Source organism: Corapipo altera, unplaced genomic scaffold, assembly GCF_003945725.1.
Source record: "Corapipo altera isolate COAL_440 unplaced genomic scaffold, ASM394572v1 44, whole genome shotgun sequence".
NCBI lineage: Eukaryota > Metazoa > Chordata > Aves > Passeriformes > Pipridae > Corapipo > Corapipo altera.
The window spans coordinates 13,536,271-13,555,103 of NW_020884880.1; the positions used below are offsets into that span (position 1 = coordinate 13,536,271).

At 36.8% G+C, this 18,833-nt stretch overlaps 1 protein-coding gene across 1 annotated transcript in view; it reads left to right on the forward strand.

Annotated features, from left to right (window-relative positions):
• Positions 1-18,833, forward strand: part of CHN2 (chimerin 2) — a 162,141-nt gene that overhangs the window by 52,010 nt on the left and 91,298 nt on the right. The window contains exon 2 of the mRNA XM_027639212.1: positions 15,889-15,927. Coding sequence (XP_027495013.1) covers positions 15,889-15,927 — 39 coding nt within the window. The remainder of the gene's footprint in view (positions 1-15,888; positions 15,928-18,833) is intronic.

An 18,833-nucleotide genomic window follows, 5' to 3' on the forward strand; every position in this document is an offset into this window, starting at 1 on the left:
GTTTTTGTCAGAAACATTCAATCCACTGAACTTCGCATTGAAGTTTGGATTGTTTACTTTAGTCTTCCTCTCTTTCTAATCTACCACTGTAAAGAGCTGCTTGTTTTTGAAATGTGCCCTGTTATTTGAGGCAGCAGATATATTTGTGGCTCATTTTATGATGATGTCAAAAGGCCATATTTGAACAGGAATTCTGCCACTGCACAAGGCTTGGGATAAGGCGGCTCCATCCCCAGGCAAGCACAGAGAGGTGATTTTCCTCTCTCTTATAGGGATGGAGCGTAACACAGACCATTTGGAAGTTAGAAATTAAACTCAAAGTGTGAAGATTCAGTACTATCCTTTAATTGCAAATCCATTCTTTATAATTCTAGATATGAGGGTGTTCCCTCCTGTTATATCCCTGAGCTGTGTCACTGGTTTCTCTTTTGTCTAGCTGGACCCATGAAACTCTGAATAAAAAATTGGTAAACCCACAAAATTTATTTAGGAAGTCAGTGCAGAGAGGGAATTATGAAAAATTACGGAAAATCCACTGAAGCCATAAGGATCAAGAGATATTCAGAAAAAAAAATTTGGGCTTTGGTAAACTTTTTCATCTGTATTAGAATGTAGTCACTGGAATTCATCCATCTGTTTGTATAGTATTGGAGTTTGGTCAGAACTGCTATGTTTTACTTTGGTTATAGGTGAAGATTCAGCTTTCAGTTCTAAAATCAAGTTGTCTTCACAATAGTTAAGGATGAAGGACTTAAAATGGATATGAATTTAAAAAGTGTTTGATGCTGTTTCTATGTTGAGATTTTGGTAGGTTTTTAGCTTAGCTTTCAAAGAGGTTTTCAATAGGGGTGTTTCTTTTTCATCAGGGTAGATACTTCTTTCAGTGATCAACAGAATCTCTATTCATCCAGTGGATAGTTCAACAAATATACTTCTGTAGTTCCATATGCCATTTTAATCTTCACTGCTTTAGTGGTTCATGCAAATTCTGTCATAGGACAGTACTTCTGTAGATCTGGACATGGGTGCTAAGTCAAGTGCCCTTTCAGTGGCAAGAATTTTGGGCTGTAAGGGATAAATGAGAGAATAACAAGCTCTAGCTAGTATATAGTGCATGAATAAAATTATTAGAATTGATAAATATAAGTTCCTGATACTTCAGAATGAAGTAGGATATGTTGCAGTCACCGGTACTGAGTTTACTGAGAAGAGCCTGAGAACCATCTGCAGTTATAACCACTGGGATTTCTGAGCTCACAATTCTTATATATTGTAGAGGTCAATAACTAATCGATCCCAATTTAGGGGTAGACACTGGAATATTTATTGAACACGCATCTCGCAATTTAAGGGTCTTGGGGACGGGACATGTTAATGAGGAGGATGGGTTATGCTAACTAGGGGATGGATTATGCTAACTAGAGGATTACACAATTTCCTGCTACAGTTACACAAGTGGTTAATATTTTCCCTTAGCTAGGACCACATGGAGGGAAGAGAACAAAGGGGTTTCTACAGGGTCTGACAACATCCTCACAAAGTCTTTACACATCTTGCTGAAGGAGACAGGACAATCAACATGGCTAAGTATTAACAGGTCTTTTGATGAAGGTCTGGTCCTCAGGTGATGGGATTTCTCTCAGCCCCTGTTGCCCAAGGCCGGCTACTCAATCCCATCAGACTCCTTCCTGCTGACAGCCGAGTTTCAGTCCTTACAATATATAACTCTGGACAGCTCTTTGGCTAAAATAAATCACTCTCACCCTACTGAAATCAATGGAGAAGTTGTAAGTTTTATAAATCAAAGTTTGGCAATTTCTGATATAAAAATTTTTATTGAGTTGAAACACCATGTGGGTCTCAGCCATAGGCTGCATTAATTTTTTTTCTTCTAGGAGATGGTTCTTTAGTACCAATTATACTACCTTAATCCTAATTAAATTCACTTCTTGATAAATTTAAAGTTAATACATATTTTGTGGTACTTTTTAATTAAAACATGGAAGTATTTGTCACCTATTGTTTAGAAGACAATTAAGATAATAATTTAGATGCAGAATAAGTAGTGCAGGAATGTAATGCACCAGTCTACAATATGCAAAAATAGTATGCTTGCTAGGTTAATGCTTCTGTACACCAGCAGGAGCACACAGGGCACAGCTCTGAAATCCTGATTGGAACTGATACAAAAGGCACCTGTACTATGAAGGACATTGCAACTTAAAGTTGAATCTGCTTTAAGAGAAATCATAAGAGCTGCAAAGCCTTTCTTCAGAGATGGCATCAAACCATTTTGACACCTAATCAGTTGTTTCTTTCATTGTTATAAAAACACTGAAGCGTTTTCAAGTGAGTACTTTGAGACTAGCATTTGTACAAGGCTCTCCTGCTGTATTAAAAGTGCCTGCAAAGCGTTTCTTGGGGAGGTGTGATTTGCAGCTAATGATCATGAAGCACCACCTCATGTTAATATTCTTCTAGTACTTTTGGGTTGTTAGATGCAAGCTCACATTTCACATCTCCTTTTATCCAAGGGTTATGTCATCCTAAATTGCCTGCAGCAGAACTTGGCATTCTCCTGAATTTCACTGTCTAATGGCACCAACTGGGTGCCTCCTGGACCTCATCAGATATACATGACTGCTCTCAAATCTGGCCTCTCTTCCATCAGGGAATGAGTTTTGGACCCTAATGAGTGAGAAGCTGGGAGGAAATGTAGTTCTTCTAGACAATAAATTAGGGTCAGAAAAGAAGCATTTATCTGTTTACTCTTTGGGGACTCTAGACCAGACTTTGCACAGCAGCAGTGTAAGTAAATTGACTGGCATCAGATAAAACAGTGCACTGAAATCCAACTGTTGAGCAATAGGCTATAGGCATATTTTAAAAATACAATGAAGTCAGCTGCTGTTCTCTGATGCACCTTAAGCAGGGAAGGATATGCCCAGGGTGAGCTGCAGTTTGTTTTGGAATAATTCAGTCTTCACTAGAAATAAATTATTATAAAACCTTGATCCAGAATAATTTTATTATTTATGTGATGTGTCACTTCAATAAAAATGTAACATAGATGTATTGAGGTTGTTTTTTCTCATGCTCTCAGAAGGAACTAAATCTCCACCATGTTTCTTAACATTTGTAAGCAAACCTCCCTCATATAACAATAAATCAGCTTATCCTAAGTTATCCCTAGTGTATTTATGTGATGCTCTGTGCTGCTTAATTTATTTTTTTAACACCATCTTCTTCTGTTTTCTAGTAATTTTTCATTGCATTCAGATGAAACTATTCTCTTAATAGTTAGGAGAGGATGCTGTGACTGGTACTTATGACTGACATGGATAGCAGTCCTGTTGTCCTATTCCTTTTTCATCTCTTTTCCTTTTATCTGTTGGATGCTTGCCACACACTATAATCACAAGCACTTTTAGGTCAGCAACTGCTGTATTTTATTTTTAAACTGTACTGGTTAGCAGTTGGATGTAACACCAAACCTAATTTTGGGTTCCAAATGCTGCCATAGAGGGAATATTTAATGATAATAAAATGCTTTGCTTCTCTCTCATTTAGAGTTCCACCTAATCTGACTAAGCAATCAGCAGTTAGTAGGTAGATCTAAATGAAATATTATTACTCTATAAAACTGTTTAAATTTGAATTACCTTTTATTTAAGATGCAGGAGGATTTTTCCAGCATTTGGACTGTTAAGCAAAGTATATGCTGTAAAAGAAGCATTTATTGCTTGCTTGTAAAAATAAAATACAATATTGGTAAGTTAGCTGGAAGCTTGCAGATATCTTAAAAAGATGACAAGGTAAGATAAGCAATAGAGCTAAGCTGAAATTGCTCTGGAGGTCTTTCTGAATAGCTGTCAGTTTTATGTTCTCCTAGCACAATAATGGGCACTCCCAGGAGGTGGGAGTCTCATGAGATAATTATTCTTCTGAGGTTTAGACTGGTTTTGCTATGCCTTTTCCACAGATTGGTAAGACTGTCTTATAATTATTCTGATCCTCTTACATTAGATTTTTCTAATGTAGAAATTAATAGAATTAATTTTGTATACATACACTGTACTTATGTTACCTCGCCTATTAATGAATTTCAAGCAATATTGAATGCTATCAGATGGCAATAGTAAGTGGTCTGGTTAGCTTTTATCTTGCAAATTGGATTTAAGTCGCGCTGCCCTTGCCTCTTGAGATGTGTTTCTTTTTAATATTCAGGTCTATTTTCTGCTATCATAAGCAGGCATATTTACTCTCTCAGACTGGTTTACCTTTAACTATCCTTGAAAATAACAAAAACTAGAAATAAAAGTTTAAAATAAATCCGTATTTTATAGCTGTTGAATATTTTCATAGTTCCTGGTGCACAAAGCTGACACAGTTGTTCACTGTCTCTCTGTGAGCATTAAATAATATTGAGGAAATGAAGAAAAAACCTGGCAAAACCTCAGTTTCATTTGGGGTGAGTTGTAGGGCAGCACATTGTCTCAGTCATTAGCTACAAACCTTTGATGTTGCCAATAAACCACAGACAAATAGCAACCTCAGCCTCTGGATTCTCAAGGAAATCTATATTTTTGGAGGTTTTGCTACTAGGATGATCTGACAAGCTCTGACAGGCTTTCCTGTATGATAAAACAAACATATAGGAAAAACAGGAAAAACTTCTTTTTTTAAAAAAGGTTACACATGGATTGGTGTCTTTACAAGTTGAAATACCCCTGCGAGCTGTGGTGATGTTGGACATGAGTGAATTAGATCATATTTTTACCCAGCTTTCCCAGCTCTCAGGATGAGAACAGAACTGTGGTGTAGTGGTTGCTACTAAGACTTGCAGTTCTTGCTCGGCACCAACCCTTCCCCTTAGCTTAAAAAAATTGCATCATTTTGCTTTGGAGATTTGCCAGATCTTTCCAAAGGAGAGGATTGAATTTGTTTTGTTCTCCCCTCTCTGTGCTCCAAAGCAACATTAGTCAGTTTTGAGTCTCTGAGCATGTAGACACATGCTTGTCCTTTGGGAGTAACAAAATACTTAAACATGAACCTTGTTTTGTTAGATGAAGATTGGTATGTTGTGAGAAGAACAAAGCTCTCCTTGATTTCATTCCTGGGAAGCAATTGATGGAAAACATCTTTTTTGTGTTGATAGTATTGATCTGCCAGAGTACTGGTACCTCCATATGAGACCTGGGAGCTTTGACACAGGGATGAAACAGCTCCTGTAATTCTGCCTTGCATTTAGCCAGGTTTCTTCATCAAGGCTGTGGTTTTGTTATGGCATTTAAAGAATTCTGACTCGCTGTTTAAAGCTCTGCTGGATCATATAGATCAGCTGCTGATTTTGGCCCACAAAAAAAAAATGAGGATATCTGATGTGTAAACTTTACCATTCAGAATATAAATCACAGCAGAAGGTCTACTTGCTTAATGGCATCGTACTGAATATTGTTTATTATTTAGCTGCTGGAAGATTACAGCAAATACATTTGCAAAACTTCTGATGACTGTTGCTTCTTTTCCCTGTGCCTCTGCCATGAAATGTATTAAATATTTTTGTGCCAAAACCATAACCTTATTAATAATTAATTGTCCCTACACAAAGTGTTCCAGTGGGATGAATTAGAGGGTTTGCTCGAAATTGCAGCACTTGGGTGTATCTTTAAAAATAACAGGAAAGAAGAGGGTATTTTTTCTTACTGGCTGATTTTATGGCTAAAGATGTGATGGATGTGCTTTTAAGAACTAGCTTGACTGTCTTCTGAGTCTTTCTGAAGATAAGTGGGGTAAGAAACAAATGTTATTTCTTTGTTATTTCTGCAAGGGTGAAGAACAATTCCAGAAAAGTTACTGAGAAAAAATATGCTTTCTCCTTCCTTTGTAATTTATTTATGTAAAAAAACCAGCCTATCTCTCATTACACAGAAGCAAAATCCATTTTTAAATGGGAATTACTGCTTTCACTGTATTTGTTTTGCTTATGGCATATAAAGAAACTTCATGTATTTTAAAACACATAAATACAGTATTCTTGTGTTAGATGCATATTTAAAATTTGCAAAGTAGCAAACTGGGATAGTAGCCAGGCTGCAGTTGCACCTTCCTTTATACATTAGGGGTGGCTAAATTCTGTCCTCTCACTCAGTGCCCCTGGAGGTACTCATACCTATGAGCACTGGTTTGGAATTGTTTAATTTGATGACGAAAATGTTAGAGAGACATGGGATGGGCTTCATATGACATGCCATTAGCCAGTGTTTCTCTAGGGAAAATGCTGTCACCATTGCAAGTTACAAAGAAAAATTGTCACCTGTGCCCAAGCATCAGGATATTCTGCACAACCCTGCTGGTTAGTGGAAGACCAAAGTGTACTTTAAATTTTATAGTGTTTCATACAAGGTATTTTGTAAATATATTATACTGTAAGAACTCATTATCAACTGTAAAAGTGCCAGGCTGTAGTAAAAAGCTCTTAGAAGAATTATAGACTTCCACAAGGCACTTAAAATTCCTTCCAAGTAAGAAAACAATACATAAACCATATTCTTCTGAAGGGAAGTAGTCCGTGATAGTTTTCTAGTAATTTTAAAAACTAGTAGTAATTCTTTTATGGCTAAGATTGCAGAGAGAAAAGTGTAGTTACATAGACCTTTCTGAGACAAAAGACTCTTGTCAGCACAAACATATTATGGAACTGAATTTTAAGAAAATAAACATTTCTCTAATATTTAGGTCCAAAATAGTTAGTGCAGGAACAGGTCTACTGGGAGAACAGTTCAATGGTGGGTGATGATACAATAGAACAGACTTGTGGAGTGTTGGCCCATTTGTACAACATACATGAAAAGTCTCAGTAACAGCTGACATTAATCCAAACCATTTTTTAGGAGCGATAAATTGAAGATTCAGAGACTAACTTCACATGAAATAATCATTCAGTTGGCCTTGAATGTAGTTAACACACTTAGATACAACTGTCCACCAAAGAATGCAATTACAAGTGTCATGTTTCTGTAGCAGGCAAAGTAGACAGGTTGCTTCTTATCCTAGGAGCCCTGATTATTCAGAATTTTATCCAAGAGCTGTGGGAATGATAAATATGCTTTGCAAGTGGGTGATGTTTTTCCTGTTTTTCGTGTTTTAATGTATAGAAGCAAATACTGCAGCAATACTACAGGACTTGTAAAGGAAGCCAAAGTAAAGTCTATTTGCTCAGCTTTTATTCTTTTGCAGGGCGTCGTGCACGCTCTGAATGACAGGGTAGTTCTCATCTCTGATGTCCGAGGCTTGAATTTGTGTTTAGGCCACAGAGTTCAGTAAGGTCCCTAGGATATGAGTAGCTTGTCTGCCAAGTAACAACACATTCTGTGATTTTTGTAAGTTACCAGTGTAACTTCTCTGATTCCCATGGCTTTGCCACGTGAGATGAATTACTGGATTTCCACTTCATTCTGAGTCTGCAGTTTCAGTCTTTAGAAATACTTTTACTTCTGTATCCAGAGAGGGGCAAGTGTGGGGCAAGAGGAGGAAGATGGAGATGATTTCTGAAAAGCTGATGAACAGCCTCCAGTCAGCTGTAGGACTAGGACCATCTCATATCCTTGAATAGCCAAACACTTGTGCCCTTGCTTAGTGAGATGATAAAATGGCACATGTCAAAAATAACAAAGTTTCCAAAAGCAATGATTTGGACTTTGCTAAATGTTAATAAGTTTTCAGGGAAAAAGAGTGCTGGCTCTACTGACAGATAAACAGGTATCATGTCAATGTATGAGTGCATTTCTGGAGCAGGGAATGTGCTGGCAATACTTCAACATAAATGTTCTAATTGAAATACTTCATGGTGATCATTTTAATGCCATTTTTGTATTATTGTGGTTTTTTCAGTCATATGCTTTTTCCTACAATGCCTGGACTGCTTTGCTGAGTCCAGGGATCATGGACTAGAGGGTTGAGGGGTGGTGGGTGTTTTTTAGGATGCAGTAAGTAAATGACTGGAAATGCATTGCCACATCCTGCACAGTGATAAAATTATGGTAGCAGATCTATTCTCAGATATACCAACTGATTATCTGGGTTTGATTTTTAGCCAGGAACTAACTGGTCATTAGATAGAAGCTAAAGTATACATGTGTCAGATAGGAAGTCTGATAATGGGAGGTGATTTAACTTATGTCATATGTTTATTCCTACCAAAAAAATGTCCAGTCTCTCAGTCAAGCAGAGCCCTGGTTGTCCCATTATGATGTCAGCATATGTCTGGTTTATAGAGTAAACATGTGAAAATGTGAAAATAACTGTGTTACATTTTAGTTATATTGGCCTTAGTGTTAAAATAGAGAATGGTAACAATCATTCAGGTATAATTTTTAGTGACCACATTAAATTTAATGGCAGCTAATAACTTAAACAGATTTTTTGACAATGAAGGACGAAAGACATAGTTTGTGATATTTTTTCATTGTCTGTCTTTCTAGTTTTTAGACACAAATCTTTAATGACTTGCATAAGGAAATTCTTCATTGTTGTTCTGTGAAAAAAAACATTTCAGAGCACTTAAAGCATGGAGGTTCTTATAGGCCATCCAAGGGCAAATAAATTCAGTGTGATTCACCATTAAAAAGGACTTACCTGTCAAAGACCAGGTAGTGTGAATACCTCTCTGCACTCTTAGATCTTACACGTTTCCCAGGAAATAATTAAAGCATTGAGAATATTTTCATCAACTTACTTAGCTCCCTGTCAGGTTCTTGGATGTGCACTTTGGAAGAGCCTATATAATTCTATTTCTTGGGCCCTAAGAAAGACTAGTCTCCTAAAGAGAGTTCTAAAACTAGAACTGTACAAATACCTTTCCCTTTTACATTTCTGCTATTACTATTGAGAACCTTGATTATTCCTTCTCTCAATTTCCAAATTTAAAATTATATTTTCATCACTTTTAATTCACTTTAAATATGTGCAAAATAGAAAGGCAGATTTTTTTATTAAATGGGATACTGCTCCAATCTGGTGGTCATAGCTGGCTAAACACCACTCACTAACTGCAGAACGCAGCTCCTTAAGGTTTTGTTCTACAAATTTAGCTGTGGATTCAAAAATTCAAATCTCCTGTGATCTGTTGGAGTAGGTCCCTAATAATTCACTGACTTCGCAGTCATATTTTATTTGATACTTGGTAACTCTTCTAAATTACTAAATTTACCTATTTGCATGGTCTTTTATCTGGATTCTAGTAAAACAGAAATGTGCATTAAACAAAATTAACCATAGACTGACCACCTGTTTATTAGTGGAAAGATACTGTTTTAAAATCTTAAGCAAAAGCAGGAGAGAGCACAATTGGAATGACCCTGATTCACAGAATGGGCTGAATAAGCTACCTTTACAGCAGTGGTTTCTAATAGCAAGTTTGTGGTAGGCAAAAGGAAAAGATTCAAAATAGCTGTCAATTTATATTGTGGTTATTAAAAGCTTACTGTCTCAGTCTAATTGCTGTGCAAGAGAGAACTCCACCCCTTTTGTGAGCATTTTTTGACATTTAAATTACACACTATCATTGATTTTTTTATTTTTTTTTTAAGAGAGAACAGTGCAGTGGGAAGCTCCCATCATCTAAATTAATACACCAATTATAAACTGTGTTGCAAGTAAACAATTTGATCATTTCTGTGCCTTACGCTGAAATCTGAAGTGTCTCATTAAGACAAGAACTGAAGTCTCATTCCATATTTTAGCTGTTCATTTACTGATGATGAGAAAGTTCATTGATAAAGCTGGAAACTGCTCGCTCCTCCATGGGCAACTGTGTGTTCTGAATGAAACATTAAACAGAGTTTTTGACACGCTGAAATGTTTCAACAGCTACATTGCTGATTATTAACTGCAACAGACTTAATTTTGCTTTTCAAAGGAGCAGTGACTTTTCAGGAGTTAAAAAGCAGGACTCATTTGAAAATATGATTATTTGCAACTTAAAAAATAAGAATGTTCTTTCTCAAAGTGTACTCAGATGTGCCTGCAAGTACAGTTGCTGTATGTAAAGAAGTAATCATAATGCCCAAAGTGTATGCCAAATGACTGCAATCAAACATAGACAAAAGTGCTAATTTAAAATAGTTTGCAAAATGACTGCAATGTGACATAGTTGTATATGTGTATATATTAATTGGTGAGAGGGAAAAATAAATGAAAAGGACTAGCCATTAGGGGATCAGACAGGATGAAAATGAGCTTCTATAATTGATATATTTTAAGCACAGAGTGGAAATTAAATAATACAATGATGTTTTACATGCAAAGAAAGAACTGACCCTACCAAAGCAGCCCCTTATTACTCTTTCCCTTTAGTCTCCATCCACCAATATATGCCAAGGACTACCCAGCTAGAGAACAGCTTGGCAGAAAAGGACCTGGGGGTCCTGGTGGACACAAAGTTGAAAATGAGCCAGCAATGTATCCTTCCCTTAAGGAAGGGTGAATGGATCCTGGGCTGCATTAGGAAAATGATTGCCAGCAGGTCGAAGGAGAGGTGAATCTTCCCCTCTGCTCAGCACTAGGGAGGCCACACTTGGAGTGCTCTGTGCAGTGCTGGGTTTCTCAGTATGAGAGAGAGATGGAAATGCTGGAGAGATTCTTACAAAGGGCCACAAAGGCAATGAAGGACTGAAGGATCTCTCCTATGAGGAAAGGCTGAGAGAGCTGGGACTGTTCAGCCTGGAGCAGAGAAGGCTCAGAGGAATCTTATTAAAATGTATAAATATCTGAAGGGAGGATGCCAGGAGGACAAAGTCAGCTCAGTGATGCCCAGTGACATTACCAGTGGCAGTGGGCACAAAAATGAAACACAGGAGGCTCTGTCAGAACATCGGGAAACACCTTTTCCCTGTAAGAGTGACTGAACACTGGCACAGGTTGCCCAGGGAAGTTGTGGGGTCTCCATCCTTAAAGATACTCAGAAGCTGTGTGAACATGGTTGTAGGTGGCCCTGCTTGAGAAGGGGGTTGAACCACATGATGTCCACAGGTACCTTTCAACCTGAAACATTCTGTGATTCTATAATGGCCATCTGTATTATAGTCAACTGAATAATATAATTCTGTCTGTATGAAGAAAAACATTAAAAAAATATATGTGCAGGAAGAGTACAAACACTGTTTATCTTTCACAGAGCCTTTTACTCAACAGTTTTATGTTATTGGTCTATATATAATTATCTATATAAAAAGAAGAAAAATGTATTTAATAATATATGCTAACAACGTTTTGAAAACAAAGCAATAAATATGAAAGTGTACGTGGTAAACATGTGAAAAAACTCTTTATGGGAAATATACAAAGGGCATTAAAATACTAATAACTATTAGTCTTGGTCCTAAAATAACAAAGAAGATTAAAAAAAATTAGTAACTAGAGTTGTTTATTCAGTGAATCATTTATCTGCACACTGCCAGTAAGCCAGTGGCTTCCAGATTGGCTCTTCTTCACACACAGGGGTCTTTCCTTGCACATGCAGGTCATAGTTTTAAAATTAGTTCTTACTGGAAAGGAAGTCCAAAATTCAGACAATGGTGGCAGAAAATCTAGTCTGAGAAAGTTCTTCCAAGGTGAACTGCAAAATGTTTTTTTATAATCCTTTAGGAAGGAAAAGGCAAAAAAAGAAAATCTTTACTCCTTTTTCATAGTGACTATAAAGAAATTAGCAAATTATGACAGTTCCCATTTGGTAACTGTCCTGCTACTTGTCTGCATAACTCTTTACTGTCATAGGATTCATTAGTATTTTTTAGCATATCTAGAAGTGGGCACGGCATATAGCTGCACTATGGATATTTGTTACTGTTCTATTTATGACCAGAAATGCCACTCAGAAATACTTGATTCGGTGACATAATTTGTGGTCTTTCCTGTAAAGCAGAGTTTCCTGTTTCTAGTGCAATTACCAGTGTTGGTAATCAGAAGAATCAGTCTGAACTTAAGTCAGTTTCTTATTGGACCTGCTTTAGCTAAGTCGGTCCCAGTGCTGGTAGCACAAAACCACACGTGTCAGTATTACATCATCATCTACAGAAAGTACAAGGAAGCAGTAAAAAGCAACTCAGTCATTCCAGTGTCTTTTACAGCTACATCCAGAAAGGTGTCACTTTGGTACAGAGCCAGGCTCAGTGAAGAACAAGGGCTGAAGTCCATGGATAACTTTACTTACTATATAATTACTGTAAGCCCATTTCCCAGAAATTGCTTAAGAATGGCTCAGAGTAATGTATTAACCCTGTACTGCCCATTATTGGCAGTAACACTGTATTCTGTCTTCATATTTCTTTGAAAAAAATCTTATGTAGTTTTACTTTTTATCTGTCTGCTTAAAGCTTTGCCAACTTTTCAGTAGTCCCTTTACTGTAGTCTTTCTACACTTAGCTTCAAGGGCTCTATCAGCTTTATAAAAGTATTTTATTCCTAAGATCCTTTTCATCCTCTCTACTCTGTGAAAAGTAAAGGTTATAAAGTGAAGAACTAACCTGTTTTTCCTTACTTTCCAATTCTACAGTATCATTTTTGGTTTGACAATTTTCTCCAGTATCTTTTCATATCAATTATGCATTATGAGTAACCTTCTGGTAGCTGTAATATTCCTCAAGAGTCAGCATTCAGCATTCCTTTTCCCTTTCTGTTTAGCATACAACTAACTTTTAGTACTTTTTTAGGTCTAATAAATATTAACTTTCTCAACTGGTATGTTTCAAAGTTTTAGTTAATAGTATTGCCTGTAATATTATTTGAGGAAGTCTCTCATGCTTTATTTCCAGTTCTAGTCTTTCCAGTGAGTACTCAGGTTTTCTGGTTTTGCCAAGGTCATTTATAATACAGTTTTGATTAGACTCAAAATAATTTAAAAAACCCCCTAATCTGGACATTCTATAATTCTTTTACAGTAAATCTCTCTTTTACAGTGGGACTCAGAAAGGTGTGTCATAGCTGACCCTGGGACATTTTGTTGAGTTTTTCAGAACTGATTCTCATTTTGTGATCTGAGTTTCTCCTGTGACAACTGCTTTCAACCTTATCTGGCACAGTTTCTGAATCTAAACAAGAAGTCACTGTTGAAAATACGAAACTTTCAAGAAAACAGCAATAGAAGAGACCCTGTCTTACCATCTGAGAGTGTCTCAGTGAATCCTGCTAGTCCCAGTTCTGATAGGCATTATGATCAAAGTTCATATTAGGAATATCATTTAATGAGAGATCAACACAGGGCATTTGTCATTTGTGTGGCTCAAAACCGAGGTGTGTTGTCCTTGCTAAGACCATTACCATGTACAGAACTGAATGCAGAAGGTGTGTGAGTTGAGGTGTCAACTGACCACCCAAACTAGTATTGGCAACTTCTGTGAACCAGAACTGCTGTATTAAGTCTAGTGATAGACAAGGAGCATGAGCTATGTGTAATAACAAGGACTAATAAAAAATAGCAGAACAGAATTTTCAAAAAGGGCAAATAGTAGTAATCAAGTCTGCTCAGGCAGGAGTTGCCTCATGTGACCTCTGACTTAAGAAGGGTTGAAGTTCAGTCTAATCTAGTCAACCAGGATGGGAGTGCTAAGACTTTATCATGCAAGGATGAGAGTGTCTAAACAGGGGCCCAGCATCCTCCTTCCACAAAGGGAGCAAGAGGTTTCCTTCTGAGTTCCATTAAACCTCTCCATGATCCTCAACAGTGGCCCTTGTCTCCAGGATGTATTTAAACTATTTGTTTTTTATTTCCCTACAAATGGTTACCATCAAATGCATGATAGCTTGACAATAAACTCTGTTAATACTATCACCTCTATGGCATCCCTGTGATTTAGGGACGTGCTTTCAGCTGAAGGGATCACAGAGGGTGTTGCAGTACTTTGTAAGGGTGAATGTGGAGCCAGTGACTTGTGGTTTTTCTCTGAGTGTACTATCCTTAAGAATTATTTTACCTATTGAGGAATGGTTCTTTCCACTCTTCCTGGGCTGACAGATTCATAACCATGACAAATCAAAAGCAATAATTGGGAGTTTTGTTTTATGACTTATCTCCTGGACGATTGCTCTCCACCTAGGCTGCAGTGTTTCCTCACCATCAGTCTGTCTCAAGCTAACGAAGCACTTTACAGCCACTTGTAGATCAGCTTTCACTGTTGAATTTACTGTGCACTTTCTAATTAATTTGGAAGACTAAAGCAACAACTGATATTCACTGGTTTCTCATTGTTTCTCCCTCTGTTATTTCCTTATCTGAAGTCACAAGTATAGATAATAAGATATTTGCATTATCTCAATGTTTTTTCTATTGGAAAAATATAATAAGTGAAGAAGGAAATTCAGAAATTCTCTTGCAGTGGTGCAGAATTATGACAGAGGAACTTAATACACAATATTATGGTGTTATGGTAAACTATATGTGAAGCAACAGATGTATAGGAAAAAAAGAGTAATATATTACTATTATAATGTAAGAAGAGAAAAAATTACTCAGCTCTTGTATGAATAAATTTCAGTGGTCTCATGAATAGCTTCATATAATTTAAAATACGTATTCTGCATAATGAATTTGCAACCTAATTACTCTTGGATTGCTACAGTAGAGTATAACTCTGTCAGTCGGGGAGCGTTTTGAATTTTGCCAAAGTTGTGAGGTGGATATAATTGAAACTGAGACTGAATGGGTTTTCCAATCGATATATCTACAAATTGTTGCAGGGTATTATTCCAGGGAGTAGCTGTGATCATTGCTAGATTTATCCTCTTTTAAAACAATAGAGTTAAAAATGGCAGATGGTAGTTAATGATTAACATTCCTAGTAAACAAACTTTTTGCAGGGTTATATTTAAAGTGGTTGTATGTATGTAAATAGACAAGGAGCATGAGCTATGCAACTATAATTGAATTATATTAGCATAACTTAAGGAGAAGTTCAGTAAATAACAAACACCTTAATTAGCTTGCACGGTATTAGGAGGTTAATGACATACCCTCGGTAAATGACTCTTCAAAGTGTTTGGCTACAGGACAGTTCAGAGCCAAAGTAGTACCCGGTGCCCCACCCTCTGTGCTGGTGTATGGTAACTTAACTCTTAGCACTCAAGCTCGGCCTCTGTTGTGATTTTTGGAGGTTGCAGCAAATGGCTTTTTTGCTGAGGGCTGGAAACCCCCCTGTGGAGTGGGACTATACAATCCAGCTGTAAACTTGCTTTGTGGAGTGGGCGCTAACAGAAGATACCAACTCTTCATGCCCCTTCAGTCAATAATGGCAATAACTGTCTGCTTGTAATTACAGGGTTTGCAGTCTTTCCTTTCTCTATATTTTTCTTGATGCCATTTCTGGAAAATATGGCAATTGCATATTCCAGTGGGTTCAAGAAGTGTAACTGAATCTCATTGAAACCATCAGATCTGTGCATCGTAGTGCAGCCTGAGCTGGGCGTCTTTTTAGCTCAGATGTGTGTTGTTCATTGATACTCATTCTCAAATCTTACTAGTGGAGTTAGAAGCCTGATTGAAAACCAGTAGTGATTTCTCTGTTTATCATCCCAAATAAAGGAAATTAATTAGTTACCAGTCTAGCTAATTATTTTAAAAATACTGGTGAGTCAGGAAACTATATGCAAATTAGTAAAAATTAATTTCTGTTACATTTGAGTAAGTTGGAAAAGCACATTGGATTCACAAGTATTTGAAATTTATATTCTTCTCTCACATACGAAACTGTACTGTAAATAGGCCAGCATCTCTCTGGGGAAAGAAATGTGAATTTTGCTGACAAGTAGAGGTCTCTCAGCAGAAAAATACATGCTGACAGTTTGACTCAGTGGCCAATTGACTGATTTCTTTCCTCCTTTTTGTTTCTATTTTAGATGCTGAAGAATACCAGCCTCCAATATGGAAATCATACTGTAAGTATACAAGAAACTTGAATAATCTTAGTACCTTACCGAGGTGTCAGTCACTGTTTTTTCCCTGTCTTTATTTAGAAGAAAGACATAAATGTACTAGGTGCTTGTAGAAATTAATATATGGGACAGCAGCTAAACCTGAATCTTTTTGTATTTCCATGAAGCAAGGGCAGCAGGGTTATGTGTGCCAGACTCCCTGGGTTGCCTTACAAATGTGGAAATCCTGGGTTTCATGGTTTCACTGCTGAGATTTTCAGGAAGGATTTCAGAGGTAGAGGTTAATGCTTCATGTGTTTACTAAAGGTCAGGCTTGGGTATACTTGTCTTTTTATATGGGTCACCAAATCACTTTAAGATAATAATATTTTTTGATCCTTAGCAATAGAAGCTGATTTTTGAAGTGGTGTTTAGAAGTTGGAGACAGCACTATCAGTTCTTTGAACCTTCCTGTCTGCCTTTAGAAAAATCATTTACATAGTGTGCAGTGCAGAAGTGCATATTTTATGCTCCCTTGCTTTGTTCCAAATGTATTTTCTAATAGAGTAGCACAGATCTAAGACAAAATATTGGCTTTTGAATCCCTTGTTAAAGATGGCCTTTAAATTTGATCTTTGTATTTTAAACCCTTACTGGAACTTTAATAAAAATTGTAGCTTTGGGTATAGAGGCTTGTTTTGTTTTTTTGTTTTCAGATACAGAACTATCTTAAGTGTCTCTTTTATTGTGGCAACTCCAAATTCAGTACAGTGCCATTACCAAAATGGAAGTACAAAAAGATGAGGATAACAGTAGTTACATGCATGTACATGTATAATTTTAAAGACTGGAATAAACTTGCTAACTTTACTAATATGCACATTAAACTACCTTGCTGACTTCAAAGACTTCACCTCTGTTTTACCCAAGAATGACATTCTGCCCCAGAATGGACTCAGAGTTTTTCAACCAAAATTTGAATATCCCATTAAATTACAAAAATTGCTTTTTAGAACACTGTTTTCTGGAGACTTTGTTGTTGCTATTGTAATGTTTTGAATGTGTAAGAGAAACCTTCTAAAAAGTCAGCAAGAGTGTATCTGAGTTAGACCATTCATGCATACTTTGCTGAGTACTTAGAAGGAAGCAGACAGTTGAGTGATTTTTTTTTAAAAAGAGAAACCTGGCTTACTCAAAATCAGTGAAAAAGCTCCCATTGACTCTGACAAGACCAGTATTTGAAATGACAGATGTTTCCTTGTTAGCAGGAAGTTTCTGTTAAGAAGTCAGGAAACAAGCATATACCTTTACTTACCTGCTCTTAGTTGGCCTAATGATGCAGCAGACAGATCACTGCATGCAGTGAAAAGGTTTGGTTGCTTTTACCTGATAGCTTACAAATAGTCCAAGAAAACATTTTTTTTAAATTTAAAAAAAAAAAATAAAAAGAAAAAGAAAAAAATAATTCATGGTCTATGAATATATTTCCTCTTCTGCTACATGAAGGATGCCAATATTGTGGTAATGACAAAGTCATGGCCTCAGCATCTGAACTCCATGCATGAATGACCTTGGAAGAAGTTACACAGCTCCAAAATGCAGAAAATAGTTTAAGGTTACAAAAATTTACTGCTGAGACTGCTTAGCTACAGATACAGATTTTTCTTTGCAATGTTAGGTAATGTATGCTTCTTTACTCAGCTAGAAAAATCCTAATCTGGTAAATTAATTATAGAGGTTATGTCTAGCAGTAGTGTTCGTTTGTGATTCAATCCATTGTCCTGTCTCATCACAATTTTAACTTAGTGTATGAATTTCATGCTTAGTACTCTGTGTTAACTGCCAATTTAACAATTAGTTTTGGTCTATTTTAGCAAGTAGCTTTTAAAGTTTGCTAACATATAGTAAGATACTTTGCATACAGTTTTGATTTCTGTTTTAAGCCCTGCATAAATTTAGGTGCACTATGTTGCCTTTTATTGACATCATGATCGAGGGTTCAGTCCTTCTAGATTCTCAACAAAGGCAGATTTTCCTGTTTATGCCAAGTATTCACATAAACAGTATTGCATGTGTCCATGGACAAATGCTGATCAAAGTGGAACAGTTTTCAGAATTGAAGCCTTACTGTTTTGACATAATGCACAAGTTTGTATTCAGAAAAGATGAACCCTTCTAATCAGAAGATCCTCATCTGCTTATGAAGAATTGTTAGAATTTCATATGAATTTCACAAGTTACAAAGTTTTTCAGACTTTTTCTGATAGCCCTGGGACACAAAAAATAAAAGAAATGGCAAGAATAATTTTGTAATACCAGGAAGGGACTTGAGAAAAAAAATATAGAAAGTTTCTAGCAGCCAGCAGGGTCTAGGCAGTGGGTTTGATTGCATTTATACCTGAGTAGCAAATCAACAAATAAATATCAGATAACTGATTTCTTTGTGTAGTCTGCTGTGTGTTAGGCGTATTATACAAAACAGCATTTTGCCTTTTTACTATCATTGAGTTAGTAAAGAAAGGAAGATAAGAATCATAGAATGTGGGTTGGAAGGGCTTCTGGGATGAGTTAATCCAGCTTCCCGCTCAGAGCATGACTGTTGTCAGGTCTAGAGCAGAACAGCCACGACTTTACATAACAGTCCTGAAAACCTTCAGGGATTGAGCCTCTGCCATCTTTGTGGGTAACCTGCTCCAGTGCTGCACTGTCCTCTTAGCGGAGAGATGATGATCTTACCTGCTTCATGGGATGAGTAGGCAATTTGTTTGGCTGTTGAAACAGGGTAGTCACTGGTTTCCAGCTACAGCACGTATGTGCTTGAATTTTGAAGAGATATAAACCCACTCTTTTTCTCCTTTTACCACTGTTGAGATTGGCATGTGCTAAGTCAGTCATGTGTCAATGCCACTTCAATGTCTATTTGCATTATT